The sequence below is a fragment of the Lontra canadensis genome, unplaced genomic scaffold (assembly GCF_010015895.1).
Source record: "Lontra canadensis isolate GAN:19392208 unplaced genomic scaffold, GSC_riverotter_1.0 scaffold81, whole genome shotgun sequence".
Classification (NCBI taxonomy): domain Eukaryota; kingdom Metazoa; phylum Chordata; class Mammalia; order Carnivora; family Mustelidae; genus Lontra; species Lontra canadensis.
The window spans coordinates 3,962,000-3,983,031 of NW_022631075.1; the positions used below are offsets into that span (position 1 = coordinate 3,962,000).

Here is a 21,032-nt window from a genome sequence, read left to right on the forward strand (position 1 = left end):
ATAAACAACCCGAGCTGTCACTTTGGAGCGAGCAATGCAAATATCTCTGATAATAGGTTATTATTCCCTGATTGTGATTTTTCCTTAGAGGTACAGGCTTGAAAAATGCAGTTAAAAAATGAATTTGGATAAAGGAAATGATATTTAAAGGAAATCTGTGGATCATCTTGCTGTAATGCTTTTTTCCCCAGTTGATTATTTTGTTAAATTTGGGGTTTAATGTATTAGAATATTTAAAAACTGACATGCTTGGAACCTGAAAATCTTCATGAAACAGAAGGGTCCCTGAATAGACAAAGCCACTCATACACTAAGATTGCTTCAAAAATCCCAGAGTACTGCTTTTTTCCTAGGAATATGTCAGCCTTATAACGTCTTTCCTTTTGATTTCCTACGTAGCTGGGAGCCTCTTGTTTTTGTCTTGGGAAAGTCATATTCTCCATATTGACCTAGATAAACTCTGTCTCCTTACTTATCTACTGTCATATTTATTTTTTGTGTGTGAAATTGACCTACCTAGGATGGCTGCAGGCCACCTACAGAATGAGCTGCTCTTTTACCTTTTGATTCAAAAGAGATGGAAGATGATCTAAAATCATACATATCAAAATCACAGACATATGAAACTCACACTACATTCTAGCCTCGGTTCCATAGTCGGCATGACACTTCTTGAAAGTAGAAAGAAAATGAAGGATTTGGGGGCACCATTCAATGACTACAGTGAACATCCTGTAAGTGACCTAGATTTGTGCCACATCAGCATTAAGCAGATGAAGCACTCTGTGAAGGTTACAGCAGGCTAAGACCAGTATCTGGAGGACATTAGTGGTTATAGCCCATCAAACTCATCTATAGGGACGCACATGCCTCTTTGCAAAAGGTGAACCTGTGTACAAAGGACAGAAGGGAATATCACACAATTTCTATGGCTATGCCAAACTGCTTGGACCTTTTGATTTTGGCTTTGTAAATGATCGGTTCAATTTTCCATTCTGTGGATGGAAATACAAAACACTACTGCTACTAACTGCTACTTGTTAACAGCATTTATGAGCCAGGCACGTTGCTAAGTGATTCACACATATACTATCTCATTTAATCCCCACACCTTCCCTATCGAGGAATATAACATCATCATTGCCATTTACAGATAAAGAATTTTTCCCAGGGGCACACATCTAGCAAGTGGTGAATCTGGGATTTAAACCCAGTTAGCCTGTGTTCCCAACCACTATGCTTTACTTTTTCTATTGGTAGAACTATGAAGGAAAGTCTACCCAAGAGACCTGATTTGGTCTCTTGCACTCTCTATGGAAGGCTTAGAGAAAAGTTCGGCTCTCCTTTGCAATTCCATAAAGTGTTCTTCTGCATTTGACAGAGTGAGGAGAGTAGGTTTGAATGGAATGAGCAATAAATAACATTATCCAGGAATGCCTTTAAATTAGAGACTGACAACCACAGATATTACCAAATCAGAATAACCACCTTGCAGACTTATTTTGTTCTTGTGTCCTCCCATTTTAGCAAGTGCATGATGAATCAACAGAAAATATTTCCTGAAGATGCCAATTAACATCTTACATCATCCCTTATATTTGTAAAGCGGCTCATACTTTTCCGAGTGCTTTCACATGAAAGAAAGCAAGGACACTTAATCAACAATTGGGTCATTTATTGAATTAGCCTTCATAAGGAGGAATAATTAACCAGCTCTAAAATTCTAGTGTTTGTTTTCCAAGTGTAGTGCTGAATCTGAAATTATCGAGAAACCTCTTTTGGGTCAACAAGTAGACAAAAATGATTTATTTTTTTCTATATTGCCATGTTTCAGAGGAGGGCAGAATAAGTGATTCAAAAATAGATGGTCTTTTTCTGGAATAAAGAAATGGAAACAAAAGGTAGTGTTTATTTAGCATTATCATGTAATTTCAGGCATAAACCCTTATGGATCACTCATTTACGGTGAGTAACGTGGAGAGCCACTAGGGACTCTTAAAGAAGACTTTTCTTTAATGATTCTTCGTGCCACTATCATATGTGAACAATGTTACCTGCCATCTCAAGTTCTGTGACAGCAGAATTTGATTGCTACTTATATCAAGGTTTGTACCACCTTCTTTTCCACACGCTGCCCACGTAACCAGCATGGCAGATGAACACGAAAATGCCTAGATTACAGGTAATGCCATATGCCCTCTCTTTCTTCAGTTCTGTTAAAACTCACAGTTTACAGTTGCAAGAACCTTTCCAACACCAAAGCTCTTTCATTTTTGTTTTCTTGTTTACCTACCATGACAGCCTTAGGAGACAATGTGCATTTTTATCCCACTTCATACTGTTGAGGAAGCGCAAACTTGGAGACCATAAGGAACCTGCCTGAGGTCACACGCTAATAAACTGCAGAATCTGGACTCATACCCAAGATTGTCTATGTTCTTCCTACTAGACATGCTACCTTGGTCAAAGGGAAATAGGTGATTAGATAACTTAAGTAAAATATGCCCGAGTGATATGGAAGAAAAGAAAATGTTCCAACCTTTTAAACATGTCTGCATTAGGAAGTTGGGAAGTTTGCTCATTTTTAGTAGTCTTCATTTTCTATTTTAAACAATTTCACATTTAGAGTTACTGATAGATCGAGGTCTTTGAGAAGAGCGTGTGGCCATGTTAGCAGTGCCTTCCTGCCATGGTTGATGGAGACTGAGGTCCCTGTTTACCTTGCAGAGACTAGCACTTCCCCCACTCTCATTTCTACATTTATCGTAGGAGCCTTCAGATCAGCAGGAGGGACTGGCTGTGACTGATGGGAACTGACTGAGAGCATGTGGCTCAAATGAATAGAGCAGAACATTGCTGATTTAGGATGCTTACGTTTGGATTGCTGCAAGAACCAATTGCTGACTAGGTAGATTGCTGCACAATTCATGTTGTCCAGGCATGAGAACAGTGAAGGAAAATGGGAAAATCCACTGGAGGTTTGGTGTATATGAATTTTTTATTATTGTTGTGGAAAACCCATATAAAGTTTAATTTATCATCTCGACCATTTTTAAATGTACAGTTTGGTAGTGTTACATGTATTCATATTGTTTGCAACAGATCTTTAGAGTTTTTTCATCTTGCAACACTGAAACTCTGCCTGTGAAACACTAATTCCCTCTCCCCACTTCCTTTGGCAATCACCTTTCTACTTTCCGTTTCTGTGATTATGATGACTTTGGTTCCTTCCTGTGAGTAGAATCATGAAATAGTTCCTTTTGGGCACTGGCTTATTTCACTTTGCAGAATGTCCTCGAGGTTCATCTGTGTTGTAGTAGGTGATAAGCGTTGTTTGAGGCTGTGTAATAGTCTATGGAAGGGGCACACTGGATTTTGTCCATCCTGGTACGAGTTTTAATGCCATCCAATCCATAAGTTGGCAGTCACCACTGGAAGGTGACCAAATAGGATAAAGTAAATGGATGGTACAAGGGTTACCACAAACATATTTTTATTTCCTTTTACTACTTCCTGGGCCTCGTTAATCTGCTGTTTGAGCCATTCTCCACCTCTAATCTCTTATCCCTTTTGTCCCCTTTCTTCTACATCCCCTTAGCTGGGCCTATTGTCCAGCTGGTCTGTTGGCCAGTTTTGCTGGCCCCTAACAGAGGTGTTTACAGAGATCTCAGATGAGTTGCTTTCATTTTCTCTGTCTTGCTGTTTGCCGGCAACTCCCTCCTTCCCGAATTCTATCCCCTATCCCTCTGTCTGGATTATCCGGAGTGTGGTCACAGACCTCTTCTTTTCTTTGACAGTGAGACAGGTCGCATAGTCACTGAAGCATTGGGAGGGTGTGGTGGGGGTGGAGGTGGTGAGATTTTCATCTCTGGTGGTAAGAACTTTGAAAATAAACTTTCCCCCCCCTGGGAGATCCCTTTATTCAAGCAAACTTATTATAATTCAGATTTTCTTGATTTCCTACAGAGCTTCACAAAATTTAGAAGTCTGTCCCTGCAGGGAATTTTACTTATAATGGCCTTCATTTGAAAGATCTAATTCTGTTCCCTTTCAGTGTGCACATGGGAGAGTGATGGGAGTGCACAAAGAAAAGGCAGGTAACCCCTGAAGAACTTGAGTTTCAATATCATCTGTATCACTCAGGGTGATGGAGGACATTCTGTAGACATGAAAGGGTTGGCAAGGAAGAGAGGCAGAGACAATGAGAAACATCAGACAAGTGTTGAGGAAGGGAAAAGAAGGTGCCTTTTCTGTTCCAAACTACTATTTTTGGTCCCCCTCCTTTTATCCCTGATTGCTGTAACTTTTCATGCCTGGGTGTCATTATATATGTATTTTCCAAAACAACAGAAAATGCTAAAAACCACTTGTATAAAGTTGAATTGACATGTAGATTTTGAGAAAGAGGCTTTCTAGTTCCTCTTACACCCAGTTGAGATTAGTCTATCTGAAGCTTGCAAAAAATTCTAAGGACACCAAAAAACGGCTTTTTCGGTTATGTAGAAAGCGGAAGACAAGCAGGGAAGGCAGAGGTCCACTCCTTGGGGCAGGTGGTGTAATGCTGCTGAGGGATAAGAGAGGGGAAAGTTTTGTTTTCTCTGTTAAGGAGAATGACTGCAAAGGATATTGGCTCAAAGTTACTGGAGTCCACGATGAGTTGAAGGGACTGCAACACAGCACCTAACTTCTTTAAACTGAGTTCAAGTTTCCTGACCAGGAAGAATGGCCTCTTAGAGAGAACTTGCAAATGGGTTTTTAGAACAAATTTTTTTTTGTGACTGTTGAAAAATAGTGGGCAGTAGAAGATGTGCTGGAAGATTAGAGGTGAATAAACATAGTTTCAACTTCAAGACGAATCAGAAGATGTGCCTCACAAGTTGCATGGAGGAAACCAGATGTCAATTTGGAAAAGATCCTCAAATGTGGTTATTAAACCATTGTTTCTTAGTTTTTAGATAAGGAAGTGAGGTTTATGGATACCTTGACTGGACACAAATTATGTCAAGGGATTTTTATTCCCTTCAAAATGAGTTACCAGCCTGGTAAGGTTTCTTTGTGGATAAGCTGAAGAAAATAAAGGTGACGGTAGAAACTTTCAAACTTGTTTTGACTGTGACCCTCAGTAAGAACTACATTTTACACAATTATCCAGGATCTACAATTGAAATAAAAGTTTCACAAAACAATACTTACTCACCCTTATTACACACAACACACTCTAAGGTTTTGTGTTCTATTTCCTTTCTTCTTAAAGCTCATCATAAGCCATTATATTGATTTCCTGCTCCACTATGAATCACAACCCATAGGCAATAGTTCAAACAGATTGGTTCACAATTTAACAGATAACTAGTCTAGTGGTGCCACAACTTCATCTTGGCCTATCTGTCCAGCATTATTATCATGGATGAGGACATAGAAGGCATTCATCAAATCAATAGGTGACACAAGGCTGGGAAGGATAGTGAAGATACTGGATAATGGCAGAAGAATACCAAGATATGGACTGAATCTAGTGAGATGGAATTGAATATAGACTAATGTAAGATCCTGTACTATGACAAAAATAACCAACTGTACAAGTATAAGATGAGGAGAGGGCGTTGAAAGACATGTAAATTTTTAACCCTCTGTAGTCACATCATAGATCAAAAGTCCAATTTAACTTTAGCTGTGGTTTCTTAATCTGTGCTCCTTATTTCCCTAGCATTTTGCAAAAGTGCCTTCTTGGGGGTCGCCATGTGAAGTACCACTGGGTGGGAGTGAGCCTGAATAGGGAAGGTTCTGGGATATTACTTCTTGTTTGAATCTGCTGTTTGCATCAGTTTTATCAATGGGGACTTACTTAATTTGAAGTAAATGTTCTCTGGCAGAAGTCCTTTTGAAAACCACTAGGCAAAATGAACTGAAACAGAGAATATAGAAAGAGGATTGTGATAGTCCCCATTCTACCTCTGAGTTAGAGCACATCTGGATTATTTGATTCACTTCTGGAAACCTCACTTTCAAAGAGATATTAATAAATGGGAACATGTTCAGAGAAGAGTGAGGGGAATTGCAAAAGAACCTAAACCATGCTAAGTGAGGGGCAGTTTAATGAATCAGGCATGTGACTTAGGAGATCTGGGGGAGTTGTTCACACAGATAGAGAAGGCTATTGTGTGTAAGAGGCAGTTTGGTGTAGCAACTTGGTGAAAAGAATGTGGACTTGGGCATCAGGTTGATCATGTTTAAATTTCAACTGTCATTTACTGGTTGTGTGAACTTGACCAAGTTACTCAACCTCTTTGAACAGTGTTTTTCACATTTATTAAAAATAGGGAAATATAATACTTATCTTGAAGGACTGTCATGAGTATAAATAAGATAACATAAATGAAAGTGCCCAGTATAGTCCTTGGTTCACTAATACATTTATTGCATAGGAAACCAATTAGATTAATAACACAGGGCCTCAAGAGTTGTGGTAAGACTAGATGGTGAAAGTTAGAAGGATACTACAAAATTAAAATTAAAGGTCTTCCAGAAGAGCTTTCTATCAGTCAGAGACATTCAAAGATGGAATGAGCTGCCTGGAAGAGGTAGTGAGCTTTCTGTCACAAGAGGCATTTGAAGAGAGGTTGGTTGGTGAGACTATTCTGGAGCAAAGTGCAGCATCAAATGATTGGGAGGAGAAGTAAGATTCCTAGTAGATTAGCTGAACAGGTGAATTGCATGGAGCAAACTTTGTTCCTCCAAAGAACCAGTTACTGTCCTTCCTTAACCATGGATGATGCCTTCCTCCACCTGTTAGGTCCGTTTAACAACTGGTGCTTTTGGGAACCACGGGGGAGTATACAGATGATCCAACAAGCATTTATAAAGAACTGGTTCTATACTGGGTACTCTAGACTAACACCTGAAAGTGTGCTTTATGGACAGTGGGTCAACTGTGTTGTCTATGCACACAAAAGGTCCATGTTCTTGTGTATCTGCTATTGGGCTGATTTGGGGAGAGCATCAGGTTGGCTCCGAGGAGTAAGCCAGCTGTCAAATTTGCTATCAACACCAAGAGACTTGGTCGAACTCCCAGTTGCATTCAGTCAGGCATGAGATGGAAGTGAGTTACCAGAGCAGGATGATTCAAAAGCAGCAATGGAAATAAAGAGCCCAATCTCTTCATAATCAACTCATCTCCTGAAGTGAAGGGCTTAGTTGTTTATAGCAGTGCTTACAAAGGGCAGTTATGCTTCAGAGTTTATACCGAGAATTCAGTTTCACATTTCAGTAAATCAAAAAAAGATATTGATTTTTGAACAAATGGCTTATTTTATTGTCAAAGCAAATTTCATTTCTTGAGATGATTAGTTTTTATTAAACTATTTCCTAAGTGCCACTAAACACACATTCTGTGAATATACAGCATAGTCTTCAACCAAAGAGCATTTGTCACCCACTAACTACTAAATGATATTTGGTCATCTCCAATTGTCACTGAAAATGTAGAAGCTGGAAAAATGCACATGGGGGGGGGTCAGAAAGCTTTTGCCTAAATCTTGGCTGTATTCCTTCATAACTCCGTGGCCATAGCACGATACACAATCCTTCTGACTACCAGCTTTCTCCTCTGTAGCTGGAGATAATTATATCTACCTCTCAAGGCTGGTTGGGTTGTGGAGATAAAATGGAAAAGTGTGAATAAGATGCTTAGCATAGTTCCTGGCACATAGTAAGCTCTCAATAAGTGGTAGCTGTCCTTGTTAGAATTACTGTAGGGAGGACATCATGATCTACTGAAGTTTAAGGCAGACTATCGAGGATTCATTCTTCCCAGGGTTCAGGTTTGCCTCAGAAAAGTGCAAAAGACAAAAGCAAGGAAGAGAAAGAATGTTCTCCATATCACTTCTCAGCTTTAGAAGGTACTATGCTACCATGGATGGGCCTTCCCTTACTGGGCACCTTTTGGTTTTGAAATGCAAGGACAGTAAAAAGAAACTTTAGGAATGGAGTTACATTTCTGCAAAGCAACCTTCAGGGTTGAAAGGACCTGAAGAGAATAGTTGGTTCCTCTTCCTGAGTCCAGAGAGGCTTGTATTCCAAGCGGTCATAGATTGTTGCTATCCAACACTTGCTTTAAAGGTTTCAAACAGTGGAGACTCTGTAAGGTCTTCTGGTAATATATGATGCTGCCACACAGTCTGAGAATCAGTAAGCTCCTCATAAGGCCTGATTCAAATCTTCATGCTGCAAGGCCTCTGTTTTCTCTCCTGTCTGTTTCTGTCAGCAGACTCTGTGTGCTCTCACTTAGACATTTATCTCCACCCTCACCCATCAATATATTTTGATTTACTGAAATATGAAACTGAGCACTGTATAAGCTCAGCTGGATCACCGTAAGTACTACTAGAAACAATGGGGGCTTTGCTCTTGGCAGGTGTTACTAAGCTCTCAACTCAGCTTCCTTCCTTCTAGCTGAAGACAGCCCATGTTCTTAAGTACAGTCCGGGAAAACATAAGGCCCCAGTCTGCCATAGCTGTCTAAACAGGCGGGGGAAACACTGGCCATTGAGGATGAGCATCTGGGCAGCTGTGCCACACACTGGCTTTCTCCTGGTAGGTACTATATGCTCTAACCCAGCTGAGTTCACTCAGCGTTCGCCACTTTTTGTCCACCTGTGCCACACCCGGGTGCTGTTTTGCACACACCTGGGAGCTGATCTGCTTTAATGCCAGAGCCTCCCCTTCCCAGCCAAGCATCTCAAAAAAGTGATCTATTTTCACTTTCCCCATTTCCTCACCTCCCACTCTACCACTGCAATCCTACTCCAATTAATTAGCACTCTACCACAGGCAGTCCTATCAAAGTCACGAATGCGGTCAAACCAAATGGCTTCTTAAAAAAAAAAAAAAAAAAACAACCCAGCTTCCTTTATGTGACCTCTAAAGAAGCAATTGATATTAACCATTCCCTTCCTTTTGAAAAGCTTCTTTCCCTTGGCTTTTTGACTGCCCATGTTTTTGGTTTTCCTCCTACCTGTCAACTGTTCCCCTCTGGTCTCCTTTGTGGCCTCCCACTCCTCAGACTTCTCTTGAGTATTGATGTCCTGGGAGTCTGGTCTTGAGCCTTCTCTCTCCCTCTCTTTTTTTCTTCTGATGCTATGTACTCTCCCTGGAAGATCCCATCCACTATTTGCGCATGTGTGGACTGACAATCTCAAATCTAACCTCCATTTCAGGCCTTGAGTTTTAGAACTGTTTCCAATTGCCTGCAAGACATATTGACCTGCCTTGGCACCTCAAAGTCAACATGTCCTGAGTTGAGCCCATCACTCAACCCTCGCCCCCAAACTTGCGTTTCCTCTTCCTGTATTCCTCATCTCAGGGAATGGTACCATAGTACCTGGACTTCATTAATTCTGAAACTAAGTCCAGTCAACAAGTTTTTTGATTTTAGCACCAATATTTCACTAATCTGCCTAGGTTTCTTGATCATACTGCTGATTCTTTAGGTTTGGTCATTATCATTGCTTGCCTCTGTAACCCTCATAAAACTGAACAGCTTCACGGTCAGTGTCACCAGAGTTCTATCCCAAAGAAACATCATCTGGACATCCAAAAAACATTGGAAAGTGTTTTAATTTTTACAGAAGTCTTTTGACAAGGTGCTTATCATATATATATATATATATATATATATATATATATATATATGTATATATATATATATTCCCCATCACACATATATTACTTCAACAGCCTCTGAATCCCTGCCTATAACATCATTTCCTTTCCTTCAATTCTCTATGCAATACCTAGAATGATCTTTTTAAACAGTACTTCTCTGCTTAATGTTATTATTGGCTCCCCATTGTCCACTGGATAAAACTTCACCCTGTCATCGGTATGTACCTCTAGCTTCATTTCTTACCACTTTTCCATATTCTTTGCACCATATTGTCCTTTTGGTATCTGTTTATGTGTTAACTGTGTCTGCTGAGCACTTATTATGCATACCCGAAGAACATACAGTCTACCTTGGTAGACTAGTTGGATACAGTTTGACAAGAGAACAGATTACATTATTAAATGTGGTGATACTAAATTTTTGTAAGAGAGTAAAACAACAGTGAGGATTAGAACTATCAGGGAAGCATCCACTGGAGGAGGTGAGGTGTGAGGAGGATGGAGAATGGGATTTGGAGCAGCAGAGATGATCCCAGACTAAGGGAATGGAACCATGGAAAGCAAGTCCCTAATAAAGGTGGAGGGTCATAATCTGGACACTGAGGTAAACATCATTACAGGCTCATTGTTTTGTGCCAGCCTAAGAGGAAGAATTCTAATTATTCTTTAGGATGCTTTAAGCACAGAACAGGAAATAATGGACAGCAGCAAAGAAAGCTGCCAAATAATTTGGACATAAAATTTCTTTCTTTCCTAGTCAGTCTTGCTAATTTCTAATACCCTCCTCCCATTCTGCCCCACTAAATTCCCCTATACCCCCCAAAGCTACTGTTTTTCTTTTTAAAAGATTTTATTTATTCATTTGAGAGAGAGAGGGAGCATGAGCCAGGGGAAGCGGCAGAGGGAGAAGGAAAACCAGCCTCCCCGCTGAGCAGAGAGCCCAATGTGGGGCTCAACCCCAGGACCCTGAGCTCATGACCTGAGCAGTAGTTAGATGCTTAACTGAGTCACCCAGGAGCCCCCAAACTACTGTTTTTCTAAAGCTGAAGTTCTGTAAAATAAAAGGAGGGAGGAAAATTGGGGAAACTGAGGCTTGGAATGAAATGCCATAGCGAAAATGTGATTCTGTCTCCTGGTTACCAGAGCTCCTTTTCAAGGAGCTACACTCTAAGTTCCAGCCCGAAAGGGATGAGATAGCTTTTATTGTGGCAATTATGGCTAGCAAATGCCATGTGAGAAAGAACCCTTCTCATGGTGATGAGGATCATATGTTTGCTCTATTTAGACAAAGAATTCTCTTTTGAGCATAATTTTTCCACACAGAAACAGAGAAGTTGTTTAGACTTGACTGATTGCGATACTAAGTGTCCTATTTTAAGTTAAAAATATCCCACAAGTGAATCATATACGTGCATCTTCTCTTTTTTGTCCCCCTCCTCCATAGAAACACATTCACACCCTTCCTTACTGCCATAAATAATGCTCTTTTTCCTTGCCTTCTGTAGGATTTTGCATCATGGAAAGTTAGGCTGCTCTACGACTCGACAGCCTGATCCACTCAATTCTCTCTGAAGAATGGTTCATTCATTGGACCAGTTTCCCAGGCCTTCCAATTCCCATTTTATTTTTGTAGTTGACTATCTCTGACTACTTTCTGCCTTTCTGGGGTGTGGTAGGGGCACATAGAGAAGGAAAAAAACCCAAAGAGGCACATATCTAGAATCCTATAGCCATGTTTATGTTTGGAGGATGGAGATGGGAGGGGAGAATAGAGCTAGTGACTAAAGCAAGGTTTCCGGATGATGTGTTCGCTTAAGTTTCCTTGTTCCAGGTGGTACAAAGAATGAAGCAGCTGGAATGTCCTGACTGTGGAGGATATCACTGGTTGCCCACCCATGCAGCAGCCCTCCATTCCTTGCCAAGAGAAGACTGATTTTGGCTCAGGGATTAGGCAGTAATAGACTTCAGGATGGTGACCCTGTTCCAGAGGGCCTGAATCCATTTTGGTGATCCCCATTTCCCCTTTTAAGGGGACTTCAAGGGGACTCCACCAGTGCCTGGTGGAGGCAAGAGCCATGTGACACAAGGACGATTCTTGTCCTTGTGACACAAGAAGGAAGTCTGCTGGCGTCTTTCTCACCTCTGACCATCACACCATGTGACATCAGGAGAACTTATTGTTGAAAATATTTTTAGATACATGTTTCATTATTTGCAGTCAAAACCACCCTGTCTGATACACTCACTAACCAATCCTAAAATTCTCAACTTCTACTCTAATTCATTTAAAAAGATGATCCAATAGTCTGCTTCACCAGAGTCATAGATTCATGGACTATTAGGGCACGAAAATCCCTTTGAGGTCTGTGTGATCTATTTTTGTCATTCAACATACCAACTTCTTTGTGTCCGCAGACTAAGGAAGATGCACACAGGGTGCTGGGATTATGCTGTATGCTCTATAACCTCTCTATGTGTCAAATCCCAATTTTGTACAATTGTGGTAAAATCAGAATTTTCAACTCAGGTGAACGTTACACTGAATTTCCCTTTTTATTCTGTCAAAGATCTTTCCTAAACAAATGTACACTAGATCTCAGAGGGAAAGTGGCCTCTGCTTAAGACTTTCAAATGCCCTAAAGATAGCTGTTTACATACACATGAATAACAAGTCATGCTCACATATACATTACAAAAGATTTCTAAGGACTTCGGTCATCAGTGGTTTTTCGAATGTGAGTTACTGTATTATTTAAAAATAATAAAATTATATATCTTGGAAAATACTTCACAAAAGACTGGCCTTACCCTCCAATTGATTCAACTTTGAGAGCCTTCATTCTTATTCTTATGCCAACATTCCACCTAGCGCTACTCCCAAGTGAGTTTTTCTGAGGAGGAAAATAGCTAACTTATAGAAAGAGAAACTTCTGCTATCTGGTGTTATAACAGATACACCAGGTTTCCTTTCTACCTAATTTCTGCATGAGAAAATTGTTATCCATTTCCATGATGCCAAATGGTGATAGCGCTTGAAAACCAGCCGTGCCTACCTGAGTGATGTCCATTCCTGAGTCACAGCTCAATGGCTGTGTGGATGTCAGACCGTTTGAGCCGATTACAGTTGTGATCACCGCTTTCTCATCAATTCTCCGAATCATGGTCCCATCCACAAAGTAAATGAATCCATGCCTATCAACTGTGATGCCTATTGGGAAAGAGCAAATGAGCATTAGTAATCTAGTGGGCCACATTTTCACCAAGATCCGTATTTTGAAAGAAGCCACAGAAATGGAAAAGCATTTTAATGACATATGGATTCAATTTTGCTCAGTACAGACAGGACAGTAATGGGAGAGGTTTGTTTGGACACACATTCACTTCTTTGTGTATTGAGAAGAAATGATAAAATGTAACATGAGGAAATAAAGCAAGGTCTAATCATTTTGGGTTGTCTAGCTTTACATTGCGACCCCCCACCCCAATACTTGCTTAGCTCCACAAACAAAAAAAAAAATCCTCTTTAAGATAAATGGGAAGACAGAGGAGGCAGGGTATGTTACATTCCTTTTAGGCTGTAGATGCACAGGCCACCGCTTATTTTCATAGTTGCATTAGAAATAACTGACTTGAAAAGCATTAAAGTTATTGTCATCAATTCACACTCAGCTCACAGAGTCTTTGTAACAATTCTGATAAACTGGACTGAGTTTTTTCCTCTGTGTTACCTATTCAGAGGAGTTTGGAGAGCAAAATTATGGTGTCACAAAGGGAATGGTTAAACTTCTAGAAAAAAATGAAAGCCAATAAAATTCTCACAGTAGATATTACACATTGTGTTAATTACAGCCTGGTGTTTTGGAAAATATATAATAGCAGTTAGAAGGTTTGGGTTCTAATACTGAATACATCATTTACAACTCCTGTGTGATTTTGAGTCATTCGTCTCTCTAAATTGTAGCCTCCTCTTCTGTAAAATATGGAAAAGATTATCTGCTTGTGATATTGTGATTTATAATAAGAAACATATATTTGGCCTTCATCCCTGTTTTTAGCACAGAGCTGTTAAAACTCTGGAAATTTCCAAAGTGGCAGGAGAGATAAAGGTGTCTTTTGTTATGCTAATGAGGTGGTTTTTGGACTGGATCTAAAGATGGGTTGGTTGCCAGGAGAACCATCCATGAATAGAGGGTTGGAACTTTGAGTGCCGCCCCCAGACGTCTGTGAAGGGGAGAGGGGCTGGCAACTGAGTTCAGTCACCAATGGCTAATGATTTAATCAATCCCATCTATGTAATAAAGCTTCTACTAAAAACCCAAAAGGACAGGCTTTGGAGACCTTCCAGGTTGGCGAACACATGGAGATCTGTGGAGAGCAGCGCGCCTGGAGAAGGCAGGGAAACTCCATACCCCCTCTCACATACAATGCCCTATGCGGACCTTTCATGTGGCTGTTCCTGACTTATAGCCTTTTATGATAAACCAGTGATCTAGTAAGTAAAAGTTTCTCTGAGTTCTGTGAGCCCCTCTAGCTCAATAATTGAACCTAGAGAAGGGGTTGTTGGAACCTCCAGTCTATAGCTGGTGGGCCAGAAGCACAGGTGTGTGGGAAGCAGTTTTGTGGGACTGAGCCCTTAACCTGTGGGATCTGACCTTTTCTCTGGGTCGATTGTGTCAGAATTGAGTGAAACTGTAGGGCACAGAGCTGGTATGGGAGAACTGTTTGCTGGTGGCGTGGGGGGAACCCTCACCCACGCCAGAAATAAGTCTCAGAACACTGTTCACCTCCTTACCTAAGCTAAGGTGACCAACCGTCTTAGTTTGGGACTGAGGCAGGGTTCAGTTTTAAAACTGGGACAGTTCTGGACAAACTGGGATGAGTTGGTTACTCTTTGCCTAGGTTGTTATAAATATCATATGAAATAATACATTTAAAAGTGTCAGACGCATATAAAGAACATATGGCTCAACTCCTGCTTCCCTTGGTGCTTTTGATAGTGCTCTTGAAAATAACCACATGGCATTACTTTAAAAACTGGTCTACAATTTAGTCTTTTCCTACCTCTCCTTTACCCAGTGGACCTCATGAAACACAGAATATATATTAAAGTTAGGAACATCTGTGATAACAAGCATGTCCTTTTGGAGTGTGCGCACATTCACATACAAAATCATCTCCGTGGTAAAGAGTGAACTCACCTAAAGACAGTTTGTAAACCCAATTTAATAGACTGCTTTTAAATGAACTAATTCATTGGCAGGTTAATATTAAGACTTGGCTTTATGGTATACTTTGATTAACCCTGATGTCTCATGACTTGACATGAGACTCATGTCTCATGAAGTATTAATCCTTAATATCTATAAAAGTTACAGATTCATTTTAACTTTCCCTGAATAGCTCTAAATTCGTCTATGTTTTGGAGGGCTCTCCAAGGAAACCAGCATGTCCAAACAAGGGGAAGTTCATGTTGATAAGTCTCTTTTTCATTTGCAGATACAGAAAGACCATTAAGGAGGGCGCCTGGGTGGCTCAGTGGGTTGAAGCCTCTGCCTTCGGCTCGGGTCATGATCCCAGGGTCCTGGAATCGAGGCCCGCATCGGGCTCTCTGCTCAGCGGGGAGCCTGCATCCTCTTCTCTCTCTGCCTGCCTCTCTGCCTACTTGTGATCTCTCTCTCTGTGAAATAAATAAATAAAATCTTTAAAAAAAAAGGAGGTTTTTAAAAAGACTTTTAAGATTGAGCAGGTCAAAGGATGGTGGCACACAAGCATTTCTTACATCTCCAGGACATATGGGCTGAGGATGAACCAAGGGGCACCTCTGCTTTTTGTTTTGGCAAAATCAGTATCTCGAGTACCTACTATTTAGTCTGCTTTGTGGCATGCATATGATTAACTTCTATGACCTCTGTATTCAATATCAGCGAGTGCGAAAGTTAAAATTCGTCACAAGAGGATAGACTGAAAGATCAAGACTCAGCTCTGGAGAGAGAAAGGCTGAGAGTAGCTCCGCTTGAAGTGTTTGAAATCATGAAGTGTTTACCAAATACATACTGAATGTCACTGTGCCAAGTCCTGTGTAGATCAAAGGACAAAGAATCCAGTTGCATCGAAACTAAGAGGAATATCCTAGAAGCATTGCTCTAAGGAGGAGGCAGTAAATTTAGAGCTTCCAATCCCTTGAAAATTGGAACAGAATCACAAAAGGTATAGAGAAATAAATGTATTGTATTGTTCTCAAAATGAGTGTTTTTGTGTGTGTGTGGGGGGGGGGCGTCCTTCCTTCCATCTTTGTGTGGACACCAGGGAGGACAATTCTGTTCCTTTGACCATCGCATTCCTCATCTCCATCAGAGGGTGAAGTCTGTACCGATCCAGGGAGGATAATCCTGGACTTAACATGGTTTTTCCACTTTTAATTTTTGTTTACTTCTGAACGCTGGGAACTGCTCTCTCTCTGTTCACGTCTGCTGAATTCCACAGATGAGGCTTATTAAATCCTCACTGTTGGCCTTCAGGGCTTATTTGGCTGACGGGTTGTAGGATATTCTCCTTTCATATATTTGTGTAGGAATTTCTTTGATCATGGTCCAAATTACAAAAGAGTCTGTTTTTTCCTGAGACTCTTTAAATTTGATGGAGTTATGCTTGGAGTTGAAAAAGAAATAGTAGAAAGGTCTTTGAGGGGCTGTGTGATAGATGTTTTCTTAATGCATCCAGGTATGTTTTATATGTACATATTTTCATTTTCCTTCCCCAACCAACCAACCAACCAACCAATGCACACAAACAGAATCCTCAAACAGCTAGTTTTACAAACTCTTCACTGGTGAGGGTTGAGGGGTACTTAGTTTTCTCTAAGTTTAAAAACCTAACTGAAATTCCTAGGCAGGAAAAGAATTCTTTTTGCCATTACTTTCAAGGGAGTGGTCTCCCCTCCCATAATGAGTATTGTTGTAGCCCAGGGAAGTCAATGATGCTATTACTGTTTGTTAGGCTGAGTGGGAGAAGGTGGCACATGCCCCGTGTATTTTAAGCTTTATCTTTCAGGGACGGGGATGTGAGTGATTTCAGAGCACATAAAGCCATCTGGGGCTAGTGAGATCTGCAGATGCAACTGACTTTTGTGTTTTGATATTGTCGTACCCAGATTTCCAAAATTTGGTACCTAATGCTGTGGGTGTAATTTGTTCCAATGGCCACATCCGTTGATGTGCTTGCTGACAGCATTTTCATTATCACTTAAAAACACAATGGAGGGCACAGTCTTTTTGGCTAAGATAGGAGTTAAATTGCATTGAGAAGACCACTTCCAGGGTTTAAAAATTTAACCAGTATTCGTTTTTAGAGCAAGCAAAAATATATAGATCTCTGATGTTGCCACAAGGTTAGGCAGTGGGCGGGGGGTGGGGGGAGGTAAGAAGAACACAGACAGCTTGAGTCCCCACACCACCCCACCTCCAGTAAGGAAAACACTGGGCTCAGACGCCCAGACAGCACGTTTAGCTTGGAGCACATTTTTACATTTGTGAGAAAATAAATAAATCCTTGTAAATTAGTGCATATAATGAAAGCACTGACAGACCATAACCTGGAAGTGTGAATGGTGCTGTCTCCATTCATCAGCATTAAGCCCTAACAAGCTCTTTCTATGGAAGGTCCTGCTCATAAATAAAGTGCATCTTGTAAAAAAAATTATTCCCCACATCTTATGCAAAGTAGGGGACATTATATAATATCTGAACTGCAGGCTCTTTTCTCTGTGAAGCATAGCTCTGTATGAAACAACCGCAAATTACAAGCGAAATTATTTGACTCCTTCCCTTGTCTTATTATCTTCCAATGAATAAATACTATAATTCTGAAGAAGACAATTGCCTAAAGCTAGGGCGGCCTGGACAGTTACTAATAAATGTATCACTTGTTGGGGAAGAGGACACTGCTGATCGATACTGGAGCAGGCAGGGATTTCCTGACGTGAGGTCACTGCGAGTCCAGATGTGGAGGTTAACAGCCCGGAAACAGTGGCTCAAATCTTAAATTAGGTAACAGCGAAGATCAGAGTATTTGGTTGTGCAGAATGCCAATTTCAAATGTTGGCAGAAGGCATCTTTGTATTTAATTTATAAAAATTACAGCTGTTGAGGCCACCTACATTTTTATTATTTCTATATTAAAAATGAACCTTCTTTTGGAATATAGGCTTTAGAAAGTAGTCATAAAATTCTCTCCATCTAGAGCCCTAGCAACCAGAAAACTGAAATACTGTTTTTTTTTTCCTGCCACAATGTGCTCTTTAATTTTATGATACAGAGATAAATGGTTAAAATAAACTTTCAGGAAATGTCCTAAGCGCAATATGGCATCAGCTCAATCTCCAACACCGAGACTGCTGAATTGTGTAACTGACATTAGCTGTTGATCATAGAGAGCACTTTAAATCAGAAAGAGATTAAAATATTTTGCTTTGTTTATGTGTAATCTATTTCTTTGAAAATTGGTATCATATGTTGGTCTATATGGAAATTCTCTGGGGGGCAGAAAAGTCCATTCTCCAACTGATCTGATTACTGTCCACTTAATTACCCACTGGGATCAGAAAGGGTCAAGTTACTTTTGCACAGTAAGCCTATTAAGTTCTCTTGCTAGGCAGCCCCTAAATGGAGCTTCTAGAACTTGGAGGAATTACAAATATCTGTGTGTCACTAGGGTGGGAAGGAGGCAGAGCTTAATGACCAGCTGAAGCGATTTCACTGTGTCCTTAACAATGAGAACAAGATTTCTTCAGTAAGAGATTCTAAAAAACTCACTATAATATTACATGACTAGTGAATGGTGTGCCTTATTCAATCTGATATTATTTAATAAAAAAGTTACAGTATATTCTAAACAGTAAAGGTCAATTTCCAAAGAATTTAAATACAAATTAAAAATGATAAGCATTCAAATGAATATTCTACTGACTGGAAAGTCCTTTCTTTCACGGCTCAGAAGGTACTTTCTAAAGGGCTTCAGAGGTATCATAAGGAACCACAGATGTTTGGGTTAGTTAACCAAGAATTCCGAGTGAAACAAAGACCAGTTTTTAGCATTTGTCTTCTCTTCATCTTCTTCTGATCCTCTCAAAGCTTTAACCTTCAGGGCAAGGCACAGTGAATGAAGGGCTCTCCTATATCCACCAACCACTATTTTTCTAAAAGCTTGCTGGGGAAGCTCTTTCTCCTGATTCGTTATTAGATTTATTTTGTGTCTATTATATGTCAGGTACAGTGCTAGGCACTGGAAGTACAGCAGAGTAGTATAAAACAGAGCTCAGAAGCTGGTGGGGGAGAGGAATCAATGGCAAGGCAATTACCGCTTCTTGAGATAAGCAAGAGTTTAGAGCAAGTCCAGGATGCCGTTGGAGCAACCTTGAGGAATGGGCCGGGGAAATGAAGGTCACAAGTGATTTCTTGGAGTAAGAATTACTGTTGAGCCTAGTGTGAAATCCAGGTAAGTGTCACTGAAAACCCGTGAAGGCTGTCTAATAACACTTAATAATAACCGCTTTCATTTGCTGGGACTACTATGATATTCCAGGCATGGGGCTGGATTCTCTACATCCATTTCTCATTTAATCCTCATAGCAGCTTTGTGGAGTAGGTGTTATTGTCATTTTTCAGATGGGGAAATAGAAGTTCAGAGGTTGAGTGAATAACTCCAGGTTACCTACCTAGAAAATTCTAGATTTAGCTCGTTTGTCTGAGTTCAATGCCCATTCTCTTAATCCCTCTTCCATGAAGCCTAAATGGGGCAATCTATCACTTTACCACAGGAGTGGTATATAGACTGGTTTCAGAGGCTTCAAAAAACTCCATGAAATTATCTGCAAAGTATTTTGTGTATGGGGAGATGGTCCATTGCTTTTGTTAAATTGTCAGAGCGACTAATGACCCTTCTCAAAAGATGGTTAAGAGTTCTTATATTCCTGTGGATCTCTTGGACCTCTTCAGAATTATCCTTCAATTATCCCCACAAAGCTGGTGAATTTTGAGGCAGTACTCAGAATTTCCATGTGATGGGGATTTTGGTAACTTGACTATTACAGTATGACCTATCATATAAAAAATCCCTAGAAACAAGGGTTACAGACTCCTATGTTTTCAGGGGTCAGGCAGGTGACATAAATTTGTAAGTTGGTGCCAGCTGTTAGATTATATAGGTTCTAGGGAAAACTGAGGTTCACAAAAGAGCACGTGCCACATAAATGCATTCAATCTTTTTTTTCTTAAATAAATAGAGTATGGGCCAAATGAATTATATTTTTGAACTGGATTTATTCCTCGAGTTGCCGATTTATGATGCTTGCTAGAGGATAATCAGGAGGAATATAATGTCAGTGAAAAGGCTGCTGTGGGCAGAGAAGATCCATGAACTTGGAGTGAATCTAATAACCAGTGTAGCACAGCTGTTAAAAGTTATGTCTTGCTACAGAGATGTCCCATATATCCCCTGCCCCCAGAGATGCATAACCTCCCCCACTATCAACATCCCCCACCAGAGTGGTACATTTGTTACAATTGATGAACCTACATTGACACATCATTATTACCCCAAAGTCCCCAGTTTACATTAGAGTTCACTCTTAGTGTTGGACATTGTATGGGTCTGGACAAATGTATACTGTCATGTATCTACCATTAGAGTAACATACAGAGTAGTTTCAATGTGTGAAGATTCTGCTCAATTTTTCTATGAGCCTAAAATTGCTCTAAAAACTAAAGTCTATTAAAAATTATGTCTGGTACCAGCACTGTAAAACCAAAGATAATCAAATGTATTTGTGATTTTCATCACTGGAAAATGAAATAATCTGGATGGCTGACAATACAATACTTGCTAAGAATGCAGCCTCTTTTGTCCCCACCACGATCAAAGCTCAAAATTTGTGACAAATTCACCAAATTCAGTCAAATCAAACCAGAAAAGGGGGTGTCCCAGGTGAACTCAACTCTGTTTTTGGTCTGCCACCTTTCTCTTCCCTGTCCTTCCCTCAGAAAACCGTCCCCCTTTAGTATGGCAGAGACAATGCTATGTATTCAGGTCACCCTATTTTTATTTCTGAGAATAGAGCTAGGTTACATTTCCCAACTTCCTCTGTAGTTAGGTGTGGGCAGAAGTGATGTATGCTACTTCTAGGCTTGGCCCCTAACAAAACCTCTGTTGAGCTCTTCCATGGATCACCCTCTTCCCACGAAGGCTACCCAGATGCAGAGGGATTGAGTTATTAGCCAGAAGGAGCTTGGTTCCCTGAATTACCACTTGAGGCAGAGGTTTCTCTCACCTCCCGAGGGCAACCCATTTGCACTATGATGTGAGCAAGAAAAAAT

General features: G+C 40.4%; 1 protein-coding gene across 4 annotated transcripts in view; it reads right to left on the bottom strand.

The window, feature by feature from the left end:
- The window catches only part of TENM1 (teneurin transmembrane protein 1), a 764,948-nt gene that overhangs the window by 56,818 nt on the left and 687,098 nt on the right, over positions 1-21,032 (bottom strand). For all 4 annotated transcript variants that reach the window (XM_032882345.1, XM_032882346.1, XM_032882343.1 and 1 more), the window contains one exon: positions 12,717-12,871. In XM_032882345.1, coding sequence (XP_032738236.1) covers positions 12,717-12,871 — 155 coding nt within the window. The remainder of the gene's footprint in view (positions 1-12,716; positions 12,872-21,032) is intronic.